The sequence below is a fragment of the Artemia franciscana genome, chromosome 9 (genome assembly GCF_032884065.1).
Source record: "Artemia franciscana chromosome 9, ASM3288406v1, whole genome shotgun sequence".
In the NCBI taxonomy this organism is placed as follows: Eukaryota; Metazoa; Arthropoda; class Branchiopoda; order Anostraca; family Artemiidae; genus Artemia; species Artemia franciscana.
The window spans coordinates 12,031,121-12,043,782 of NC_088871.1; the positions used below are offsets into that span (position 1 = coordinate 12,031,121).

At 34.3% G+C, this 12,662-nt stretch overlaps 1 protein-coding gene across 1 annotated transcript in view; it reads right to left on the bottom strand.

The window, feature by feature from the left end:
* LOC136031004 (FERM domain-containing protein 5-like) overlaps window positions 1-12,662 on the bottom strand; it is a 223,743-nt gene that overhangs the window by 163,025 nt on the left and 48,056 nt on the right. Inside the window, exons 4-5 of the mRNA XM_065710166.1 lie at window positions 10,514-10,693; window positions 1,404-1,657 (exon numbers count right to left, since the gene is read on the bottom strand). Coding sequence (XP_065566238.1) covers window positions 1,404-1,657; window positions 10,514-10,693 — 434 coding nt within the window. The remainder of the gene's footprint in view (window positions 1-1,403; window positions 1,658-10,513; window positions 10,694-12,662) is intronic.

Consider the following 12,662-nt stretch of genomic DNA (forward strand, 5'->3'; position numbering starts at 1 on the left):
AATTTCAAGGCCTGGCAATAGGGACAAATTTTAGACATTGTCCCGATTTGAACACATCTACTCAAGCTATAATCATCGACTGGGCTGTACCTGAATGCTAGGCGATAACTTTCAGGTTGCTCTGATTCCTCGGCACGCTTTCTTTTCTTACTTTCTCTATCAGCAGCAAGCCTGATTTCTTGCTGTTCTTGTGATTCCTCGGCACGCTTTCTTTTCTTACTTTCTCTATCAGCAGCAAGCCTGATTTCTTGCTGTTCTTGTAATTCCTCGACACGCCTTCTTTTTTCAATTTCTCTTTTAGCAGCAAGTCTGCTTCCGCGTTGCTCTGGTAGTTCCTCGGCACGCTTTCTGTTCTTTCTTTATCTATCAGCCTCAAGCCTGTTTCCTTGCTGTTCTTTTGATTCCTCGGCACGCCTTCTTTTTTCACTTTCTCTTTTAGCAGCAAGTCTGCTTTCGCGTTGCTCTGGTAGTTCCTCGGCACGCTTTCTTTTCTGACTTTCTCTATCAGCAGCAAGTTTTTTGACATAGACTCTTTGAGCATCTTCATCGGCTTTTGCCATGGTAAGTTCATCAGTCATTGTAAACTTAAACATTAATAGATTTCTACGTGAACATATGTCTTAAATATCTTGAATGACGTCACCGTCAAAGCAAAAATGACGACAACTAATTTCATGACGTCAGTCAACACAGAAACATGACGTCACCTGATCCACAGACAGACACACAGACAGACAACTTATTTTTATATATATAGATATATATATATATATATATATATATATATATATATATATATATATATATATATATATATATATATATATATATATATATAGATGAAAAGAAGTTTTTTTCTCTTTTTAAGTTGGAATCTTCAATTGCTTAGGAATTCACCTTTTTCTAAAAAATTTGCTCGGGCTAAGGGTTCTTCAACTAAAGATGCAATTCACAAAAATGTAGAATGAGGAAATAGTTTTTTTTTTCAATATAGAATGAGGATATAGTTTTTTTTTCAATCTTTATAAATGAAAATAAGGTAAAATTATTTTTTTTAATCTACGAAGAGGGGGGAGGCAATTTTTATTATTTATTTTTTCAACGAAAACAGGACAAACAATATATTTCTGAAAATCGAGGGGAGGGGATAAAAATCTATGAGAGAGCAGTTTGCTCCTCCCCCAAAAATGTTGGTGTCTCTACTTTGAACGCTTATTAGGAAGAGCTCTCCAATCTTCCCTAAATGAAGGTAATGCGTTTGACAGCAATACACTGAATACCATTTGAAATGACAGAAATAAGAATTGATTCGGACGGTGAAGAATAACACACTATTCCTCGGAATTTAAAAATACAATAATCATGAAATATATAGAAAGAAGAAATCAAAAGTAATGGTATACCTTTACTGCGTGAGGGTCTACTCCATACGTATCTAATACACAACTACGCCTTAGCAGAGCAATTTGAGCTTGGTGAGCAGTCAATCCATTGACGTTTGGGGTAGAAGTTGTAATTCCATTCGGCGTTGGCGTCGAGGCACCTTGGTGAATTTCTGCAATTTTTTCTTCTAGTTTTTCTGATTGTTGGAGGAGCAAACGCATACCTGATATGTAGCCATTGGGATGGAGCTCAGGGTCAAAGTCCCCGAGCTCAACTAAAAAATTACCCTCATTAGAAACAGAGTTGGATATCAACTTGTTTTTCATTTTTTTGTAGCAGTGAGAACCAGAAGTAGTTCAATTGGTAGAATTGCCTTAATGACTAAGGAACTAATGGACTTCGAAGTACCTAGGTTTTTTTTTAATTTTTATTTTCTTATTATTATTTTTTTAATTAATAAAAGGTTAAGACATTCATCTAGAATGTGCAAAAAACAAGCCAAAATACATGTTTGAAGCTTATCGTGGAATAAAGTACCTCTTCAGTTCATAGTTCAAAACGAGGCTCTCATACGCTTAGGCTATTTTTATAGTTCTCTCTCTCTTGATAAGATAAGAACTAGTACTTGTCTGAGAGCATACTACTTGCATTACCATTCGGCCACCTCCTTCGATATCTGATTGAGGTTGATGAGTTTGGCGTGACTCGATCTACTGCTCAGTGGCTCCATGCTCCCACTTCTGTGTACTTACGTGAAAAACAACCGCTTACGTTTCTTTGCGGATTGTATCTTAGTTTCAATAAATGTCGCTATTAGTTTCAATGATATTTCAAAAAGCTTCGAAGTCGATCAACTTTAACTTTAACCGTAAATTGCATGGTGAAGCCGGAAAAGCAACTATAGAAAGAGATCATGATAAACAGGGGAAAATAAACAGGGTAAAGAGCATGTTGAAGCTGGAAAAGAAACTCCAAGAAATGGCTTCTGCTATAAAAAAAGCTTCATTACTTAGTCTAAGACTTATTTCAGACTACATTAATCAACAAGGTTAAACCTCAAGACTATCCATGGAATTGCCCTTGGTATAAAATCAGATTGCAGCTCCTAGACTGGTCAACTCAGCAAGCCCGTCTTCTCAAGACTAAGTCTTGATTTAATATGGGAATAATAGTCTCTCGCTCAACGCATACACAGGGGAGATTGATTTAGAGTATAAGAAAACACCCTGTGATGTATTCAAAGAATCAAAAGTAGAATAAAACCAAAACATAGTCACAAAAGGTTGGGAGGAAGTCCTAGAAGAAATTGGCTGGGGAGGTAATTTAGAAGTAGGCTAGTATGTCAGTTACCTGGTATAGAATAAGAAATATTCTAAAACCAGTCTTTTTTTAAATTGGCATATCAGAAAATTATATTTAACGTAATAAGTCCTAAGCCTCAATCTGAAGCATCAGTTAGGTTAATAAGATCTTTGATAGACCTTAATTTTAGGAATTTGAAGTTTTTGCTCTTGTCTGAAAGTGTTACAAATACATTTTGTCACATTTTTTCGATTTTTCGCATAAACTAATATTGAATCATAATCGCAAAAAAAAGTAAATTAAATTTTAAACCCAGGGTAGTAGTAAGGGACATTATGAGGAATATTCTAGATTTCTTGGAAATTGTTGCAGAGAGGTTATTCCATAAATCGGTGAGTTTAGTTTTTTTTTTTCATTTTTAATAAACTTTTGGGTTTTGTCATATTTTGTGAGACTCTACATGTTCATAAAGCTTGAGACAAGAAGAAGATTGACGCAGAGCTATGACCGCTCTAATAGGATGTAAGGAAATAAGGCCGTTTTCTAAAATATGTTCAGTGACAAACCTACTTGAAATTAGATGCCGGCTAACGACAAAACTTAAAGAAAATGAAAACTTAGTATCCAAATCATGCTTACGGGGAGCATATAAAAAATGTGATCCATGTGCGAGATAGGAGTTCCGTGGAGTTTTGTCATCACAGAAAAGCCTGGAAAGGCTGATGGATATCAAACTAAGGTATCTAATCATGCTTAAACAGGGAGGTTTAGATGTTATGAAGAAAGTCGGCTCCCTAATTCTTGTCATCTGTATATGTAACATAGGTAGTTTTGAAATCCCAGGGAATTCTGGTAAAAAGCACGGTAAGCCTTTTAGTTTTTGTTGTTTTTTTTTGGGCGGGGGGGCGGGTCATGCTTAACTATATATATAGTTAATATATATAATATATAATATATAATATATAATACATTATATATATATATATATATATATATATATATATATATATATATATATATATATATATATATATATATATATATATATATAATGTATTTTCTTGGTTTCAATCTTGTTTGAATGATAGGTTAATTTCTGTCAATCCACAATTTAATTTCTGTCAATCACAAGTGAATTTTGGCGTCCCTCAGGGATCAGTTTTAGGGCCAGTGCTATTTTTGATTTATATAAATGATCTTTTTTACGCAGTAAAAAAGCAGAAACCTATTCATTGCTGTAGACTCTGTCATCCTAAACCTTCCCTTGCCCATAGTGCCAGCTATAGTTCGCCATCTTCTGATGTCCTTGTTTGTTTTGCTGATGATAGCACACTCGGCACTTCGGGGAACTGTGAATCCGAGCTTCGATTAAACTTGGAATACTTGTTTGAGAGAGTAATTTCATGGCTTGATGCTAATTTTCTTACCCTAAATTATTCAAAATCCAATTTTTTTGATATTTTCGCACGTTTCTCAGATTTATCCCAAGTTATCAGAAATTCATCAGCCAAATGGGATAATTCACGGATCTAAAGATCGATATGTTCGTTTTTTTGGGCATTCTTGTTGATGAAAACTTGTCTTTCAAGCGTCACATTGATTTGATTAAAATGAAGATATGCAGGAGTCTTGGTATTTTAAGGAAACTCAAACATATTTTCCCTGGATCAATTTTGGAAATCCTTTTTCACTCCTTGATCCGATCTTACGTTTCCTACTGTCCAATAGTATGGATGTCAACCTTTCCTTCACTGTTAAAACCACTTTCTAAGGTTTATAATAAAGCTAGAAACCTCATTAAGGAAACTAGCCGTTCAAGAGTAATCCCATTACTTGATCTCGAGTCACTGTATATTCTTTCGTGTGCATGTTTTACTTTTTCTCACCTTCATAGTGACCTCCCCTTCCCCTAAGTGTTCAGCCATCTTTCATCTCTGATCAGAATAATTATAATCTTCGCAATACCGAAAATCATATTCAAGTTCCTTTTACTCCTTGTGTAAGATCAGACTTTAATCCTTTAATTGCGAGTTATATTGTATGGAATAAGTTGCCCGAATCAGCTCGAAGGTGCCACTCATTCGGTTTCTTCAAAAAAACTATTAAAAATTCATTGGTTTCTTAGAAATTATTTTATCTCTTTTTATATGTGTTTATGCGTGTATGTATGCATATATATTTCCTTATTATTTCATTGGAGTCTATTTTATCTACAGATCTACATAATTAATTTAGTCTGTTCAATCTATTAGTCTATTTAGTTTTGTTTTCTATAGTTTTTCATTTTATTTATATTTTCCTCTCTTCTCCTTTTTGCTCTTCTCTCTGTGAGTAAGTGATTATTTAATTTTTATTTCTTCTCTGAGTAAGTGGCTCGTTTATTTTCCCCTTTTTTACAGGCCAAAGAGCCTCTGGGGAAATAGTAAAATGTAATATTGTATGTGGTTTTCGTGATGAATAAATCTTATCTTCTTCTTCTTCTTCTTCTTCTTCTTCAAAGAGGAAGTACTGTGCAGGACCCCGGTCTAATACTGGCAGAACGGGGCGAAAAACCTGTGGGCTCTATAACAAGTTGGGGAAGGGACAAAAACATTACAGTTGCGTGTTCAATGAGTTGAGGGGGCTTTATGCTCCATCTATGTTTATTTTTCCTCGATCTCGTATGTCTCCGCTCTTAGAAAAAAAACGTACCACCTGGATCAGTTTACTCATGCTCTAAGACAGGCAGGATCAATGAAGAACTGTTCGTTATTTGGTTAAAATACTTTGCTCAGTTTACTCATGTCAGTAATGACAACAAAATGCTTCTCATTCTGGACAACCATTCTACTCATTGCTCATCTGAGGCTTAGGATATTTGTAGGGAGAAAGGGATTGTTATAGTGTTGCTGTCGCCCCATACATCACATAGGCTTCAGCTTCTGGATGTAGTATTTTACTCAGCCTTGAACGCTGCTTACAAAAGGGAATGTGATTTGCTCATGACAATCAGGAACTTAGTAAAAATTATCCCTTGCAATGTAGCAGATATATTCAACAAGGTCTATTCACCAGTTGCTACGATTGCAAAAGCATCAAGTGGGCTCAAAAACACAGGGAGAAGTCATGACTGAACAAAACTTAGAATCCTCAGCCCAATTTAAAAAAGTTCATATTCAGCCTAACAAAGAAATTGATGTGTCTATATAAGAGATTTCACCTCTACCTGGATGCAGTAGTTGTGCTGATGAACCAAGAAAAGGAGCGAGACTAAAGCAACATTCTCAGATCTTGACTTCAACACCGATGAAAATCCTACTTCAAGAAAAAAAAAGCGAATCGATCGATGAGGAAAACATTTGTGAAGAAGAATCAAAAAGTGAGCTTTTTTTGACAAATATGGGTAAAGGAACCAGTTTCTCTTGTGAAGACACAGGGAAAGATGGAGAGATGTGGTATCGGTACACTTCTTGTGCATTATGGGCACATCAAGGATTTCCTGGATGTGACACTCCTGACGAGTATTTATGTGACATGTGCTCCAGAAAGTGAAATTGAACTAAAGTTCTTAAAGTCCATAAGTTAAATATATTGGCGCTCAAATTTTGTGAGCCATTTTTAGTATGGAAAGATGTTTTTTTCAAGTAACTGGCTTCTAATTATGTCCATACTTTCAATTACATTTTCAACTGTTCCTCGACTCCCCACTCTTTACGCTAAAGTTTTTTACTGTTTAATAAAGTAGAATTGAGAAAAAAGAGTCAAACTTTAGCGTAAAGAGCGAGGCGTTGAGAAGGGAACAGCCCCTTTCATACACGGAGTAATTTCTGTTCGTTTTAAGTTTTAATGTTGCTCCTTACTTTCAGTTAAAAAAAAACTATTTTTTTTTATTTAATTGAAGAAAGAGGTGATTTTTTGGTCTTATGGGCACCCGATGGTGCAAGAGCTTTTGACTCGTGCATATTTTCGCAGGTTTTGCTGGAGGCCTTTTTGAAAGGTACTGATGATGCGGTAATTACTTGTTTAAGATACATGTGTAGAAATCTGAAGGCTGGAATTAAAGATGGTATTCAACTATTTCCGATTCTAAAAGGTGTACGCCAAGGAGCTCTGACTTCTCCAGTTTTGTTTAATAATTGCGTTACTGGTGCTCAGGATAAGTTGAACTCTACATTTATCTTCAAAGAAATTGATCTTTCGCTAGTTACGTTTGCGGATGACCTACTAAACCTTTCCTGCACTTTTTAAGGATGCTCTTCAACCTTTGACTTTCTCCAAGAATAGTACGAACACATTGGTTTGATCTTTAATGCTGATAAAACAGTTGTTCTACGATTCAACTATAAAGGGAATAGAAACTCAAAAAGTCTATCCATCTCTGAGGTTCCTTTGACAAGCAACCTTGCTTACCTGGGCATGCCTATTGGACTAAATTTGAAAGAAACTGTAAATCTGGCAATTAAAAATTATGCCAGCAAGATACAGGCTGCGTATGCATCCCTGGCTTCAAACGTTTCTTATCTAAGTAGAGCTCGACGTTCTCATTTATATAATAGTCCAACAGTTTCTCCCTTACTTGCCCTTGCTCCTCTTTGGTCTTTCTTTGGTTGCGGCATGAGAAAGCAAGCTCTTTAATTCAAATTCGCAAAGTATTTCATGGAACTTCCAACTGGCAAGCTGTTGTAATCGTATAGACTTCAGATAAGCCTCGTTCGATTTAAATTGTAAGTTCTAGCTCTCTTTTTAAAATTCAAGAGTAATCAGACGGTAGGCAACCCCCCCCCCCCCTACGCCTTTTTTATAAGTTTTTCGATCAACATTTTGTATTAGCCATTTTGTTCAAATTCGTCCAAATGTAAAATAGCTATGGTTACGGGTTTGAATCCCCCCCAGCGCAGGGGGAAAGGGCTGCGAGCTCTACTAGCAGCCCATCGTTAAAATATAAAGCTTCTATGGAAGGTGTGGTCGCATACACTTTAGAAGAAGCTCATTGATCGTAAATTGAAACTTATTTACCCTTTTTAAGAATCAAAAATGATCAAAAAGTAACAATCTCCCTCCCCCCTGTGTCTTTTTCCTCAAATGCATCCTATAAATATTTTGAAATAGCCGTTTTGTTCAAAATAGTCCTAAATTCAAATTGCTATATTTAGGGGTTGAGAAATCCTTCATAGCCCCCAGGGAAAGGATTGGAGCTTGTGCAAGTTTTCGATTTTTAGAAAATAAGTTTTTTGTGGAAGGGGAGTCCGCATTAACTTTGGAAGGGTCTCATTTGATCAGAAATTGAAAATTTTAGTCCTTTTCATAAGAGTCAAAAGTGATCAATGGGCCATTAGCCCACGCCCCACTTTCCAAAAGGGCATCTCGGCAAAATTTTGAGGTGGCCATCTTGTTCAAAACAATAAATTTGCTACCAGTTTTGAACCCTCTCGCTCTCCCAGCCCCAGGAAAAGGGCTCTGAGCTACGAAGCTTGCTTATTGTTACATCGATACTTTGTTTACCTTAATACCTTGTTTACTTAGATGCTTGCTGTTTTTTTTTTATAATTTGGTGCTTTGATACTAGTTTTGATATTTTGATGAAAGTTTGCTGTTGAAAAAAAATTATTTTTAAATAAGGTATTTTCTAAGAATTTGAAACTTTTTACAATAGAAAACGAACAAAAATTAAAGTAAAAAAACTTTCTGAAAAAAAAGTTTTTCAAAGAAAAGTAAAGTCCATATTAAACTTAAGATAAGCAGATACAAATACCTGTTAAAATTCAAACTAGAAATGACAAGAAATTACTATTAAAGAATAAATGAAACCCCCAAAGAACAGAAATTAAATAAACAGTCATGGCAAGAAAACATACAAAAAGTATTACTATTAAAGAATAAATGAAACCCAAAACGAACAGAAATCAAATAAACAATCATAGTAAACAGACATATAATAGGTACTAATATAAATGAATAAATAAATATTAAGACGATTGAAACCTAAGTTGAATATACAAATCAAGCTTGAAACGAACAAAAATCACCACAAACAATAGCGTGGGTTTTGCCTTCTTTTCTCACTGTAGAAGTCCAAAACTTTCTGCGTCATTGGCGCTTTACTGAAAACTATATGTGTCTTGAACAGTCTTGGAAAGCAGGAATAAAATCAAACAGAATATTTGATATATAATGAAATCAATTGTTGAAAGATAATCAGTTCAAGATTTTATTTCGCTGTAATTTTCATTTTCATTTTCAATGATGACTTTTTTTTAACTAAAAAAGGAAATATTTTTAATATAATTTGTTTTCAATGAAGCGCCATTGACGCAGTAGGCTTTAGGCTTTTACAGCTAAGGAAGGGTGCAGTATTCAAACTCTTGTTTGCAGTGACACTAAATTTGTCTTGGACACTCATGGAAATAAGTAATAGAATTAAAATGAATATTTGATATTTAATGGTATTAATTGCTGAAAGCTCATCATTTCAAAATGATTTTTAACCCTAATTTTTAACTCTATATTTAAATCTAATTTTTAGGTTTGTTTTCAATGTTGTAACAAGTACACAAGAAAATATTTTTAATATAATTCATTTTCAGTAAAGCGCCTATCACTTAGTAGGTTTATAATTTTACAGTAAGAGAAGGAGAGAAAACCCGCGCTCTTGTTTATAGTGATTTTTATTCGTTTCTAGCTTGATTTGTTTATTCAACATAGGATTCACTCGTCTTAAGATTCATTTATTCATTTGTATTTGTACCTATTGTATGTTTGTTTTCTATGATTGTTTATTTCATTTCTGTTCGTTTTGAGTTATTTGTTCTTTAATATTAATTCCTTGTAATTTATTCATTTATATTGGTACTTGTTGTATGTTTGTTTGCTATGATTTTTTATTGAATTTCTGTTTGGTTTGGGTTTCATTTATTCTTTAATAGTAATTTCTTGATGTTTCTAGTTTGAATTTTAACAGATATTTGTATTTGCTGGTCTTAAGTTTAATATGGCCTTTACTTTTCTTTGAAAACTTCTTTCTTGGAATTTTTTTTTAATTAATTTAAAGTAACAGCATGTTCTTACCGAACCAAGAATATCAAAATAAAAACAATGATTCGGTCTGAACCCATCTTAGGCGTACTGCTACCAAAATACTGCTATGGTTTTTCTTCTGGTTATTTAAATGTAATGAAGTTTTTAGGACAATAATACATTTCCTAACACTGTTGTCAGGCTAAACCATGAAAACAAATAAGAGAAACTAATTAGTCAAATTCAGCAACAGTTTTTGTTCCTAAAAATTGAAATTTTAGCAATCTGTAATACCAAAGACAGTTTAAAAAAAAACCTTCAGCTAATTTTTGTTGTTGTAGATTTTTAATTCGTCTTTGGATTTCTAAATAAGGCCAAAAACTGCTATAGCCAAAAACCGCTACAGCCTAAAACCACATAAATGCATTTGGAGGTTTTCAAAAAGTTAGTTGCCAATTTTTATTAATTTTTCAAGATATAAATGGTTTCCAATTAACCGATTCAAACATTCAAATTTCATTTTCACTTTCCTTGGTGCTTTAAGAATTTGTGTTTCAAGGTGTTCTGGAGCCGAAGTCGAATATGAGAAAGTCGAGTAGCACTTCACTTACGAGTCAAGTAGTCGAATATGAGTAGTCGAGTAGTCGAGTCCTCACATAATTGGAAGAATGAGGTTGATAATTTGGTATGCACGAGCTTTAAGATTTATTAAAAGTCAACAATATAAAAATATAAGTTTTTTTTATTCTCCTTTCACCATTAAATTTGAAATATAGCAAGGACAAAATAGCATGGTAGCAAATAAAAAGTTATAAATATAGTATATTGTACATACTCTGTACACATAAGGCAGCAAGTAAGGCCATTTCCTGTCCAGGACCGGGACTGTAAAGGCGTCCATGTTGTAAATCTCTTTTCAGTTGCAAATAAATTTGGTGCCGTGTTTCATCCCTCAACCGAAATGGCTCCGGGGGATAATATTTAATCCTAAAGCAAACGACGACTGGATCCATGTCTAAAGAAAGCAGAGAATTAAAACTTCTGAATCCCTGTCTCTCTCAAACAGACACATACACACAAACACACTCAGACATAAACACTCACACACAATTTATCTCCATTTACCCACCCCTCTCTTTCTTTCCTTAGATTTCTTTCTTGAAATATATCTCTCTTTCCTTGCTCACTTCTTTTCTTTTTGTTTTCTCTCCCCCTATATCTCCTTCTTCCCCTTTCTCTCTCTCTCTCTCTCTCTCTCCCTCTTTTCTCTCTTTCGAAATCATAACAAAAATGGGTATTCACCGATTTGAATGTATATAACAAAAAAAAACATCTTCTGGCGTAAGTGAAGGATGACGTTGAAAAGTAAATCGAATATAAAATTGAAAAATCTATAATGGAATCCAATAATAAATCGATATAAACACAATAATTAAAAATCATTGGTACAACTAATTATAGAAAACAAGTGGTTGGTCCATGCTTAAAGAAAGCAGAGAATTAAAATTCGGAATATCTTTTTGGCTTTCTCTCTCCCTCTGTGTCTTTGTCTGCCTCTTTCTCTCTGTCAAAAACTATATCTCTGTCATTATTACTATTTAACCAAGTCTTCTCTGTCTTTGTCTTTCTTATCTTTCTATTTCTGTTCTCTCTCTTGCTTTCTTTTTTTCATCATCCTCTTCTGCCAATTTTTCTCTCACTATCTCATTTTCTTGCCCCTTTCGAAATAATGACAAACATTAGTATTCATTGATTGGGAACTATTAAAAAAATAACCTTAAAAATAAATCGAATAAAAATCATCTTGTTAAACAGTTGGTTTATGTCAAATTCCGTGGCCACACAGTGGCATTGAGCAATCATGATTGTAGCAGTAGTCGCAACCTGGCAAAGAGCGAACGACAAGCCATAGTAACAATAATATGAAAAACACATTAAAAAAAAACTACCACAAAAAAATATGCCATCTGACGATGGTTCAGAAATGGTAACTATTAATCTCAAGAGTTAAAGTCTATTGGGAAAACAAATTTATGGCGATTTCGATAAAAGCCTGAAACCCCTCAAAAATGGCGTTATATTGAATTAAAAAGATCATCATTGGAATCAGAATGCTCGATTAAACCTTGTATTAGTTAATTACCAAAGTGGTTAATTACCATTAGTTAATTACCAAAATTAGTTAATTAGCAAAGTTGATCTCCACTTTGTTAAACAAACAGCACTGATGCGTCTCCTTTTGCTCCTTTTTTTCTACCAGGGCTATCAGGCTACCATAACATCATGGAGACATGTTTGCAACTGAAAGTAAGAAGCAGCACTAAAACTGAAAACGAAGAGAAATTATAACATATATGAGGAGGATGACCCGTTCGTCAAAACCTCACTATTTACACTAAAGTTTGAATATTGTTCCAATTCTTTAATAATGACCCCTGAATCACAAAAGCCGTTTAATTAGAATAAATAGCTCTTTTGATAGTACTAAAAAAACTTACAGTAAAGATTGAGGTATTGGCGAGAGGGCAAACCCCCTCATATGTGCAGTAATTTCAGTTCGTTTTAAGTTTTGATGTTGCTCCTTACTTTCTGTTGAAAAAATTTGTTTTTTTATTTAATTTCTGCTCGTTTTTTAAATAGTGAAGGGGAATCCAGCACCCCCTTCATGGAAAAATTAACTTCCCCATGAAAAATTCCTCCATAAAAAGATGCTGCGACGTAGCCCCCCAACCTCCCACCCAAAAAAATCTCCCCTGAAAACGTCTGTATACTTCACAATAACCAATACTATACGTAAAGAATGAGCGAAGTTCATAGCTTGCATCCCTTCCCCCGGGAACTGTGGGGGATTAATTCATCCTCAAAGACATAGTTATTAGATTTTTCGACTATGCTGAACAAAATGGCTATCTCAAAATTTTGATCTGGTAACTTTAGAAAGCGATGAGCGTTGGAGATGGCATAGTTGACCTCCAATTTTTTTG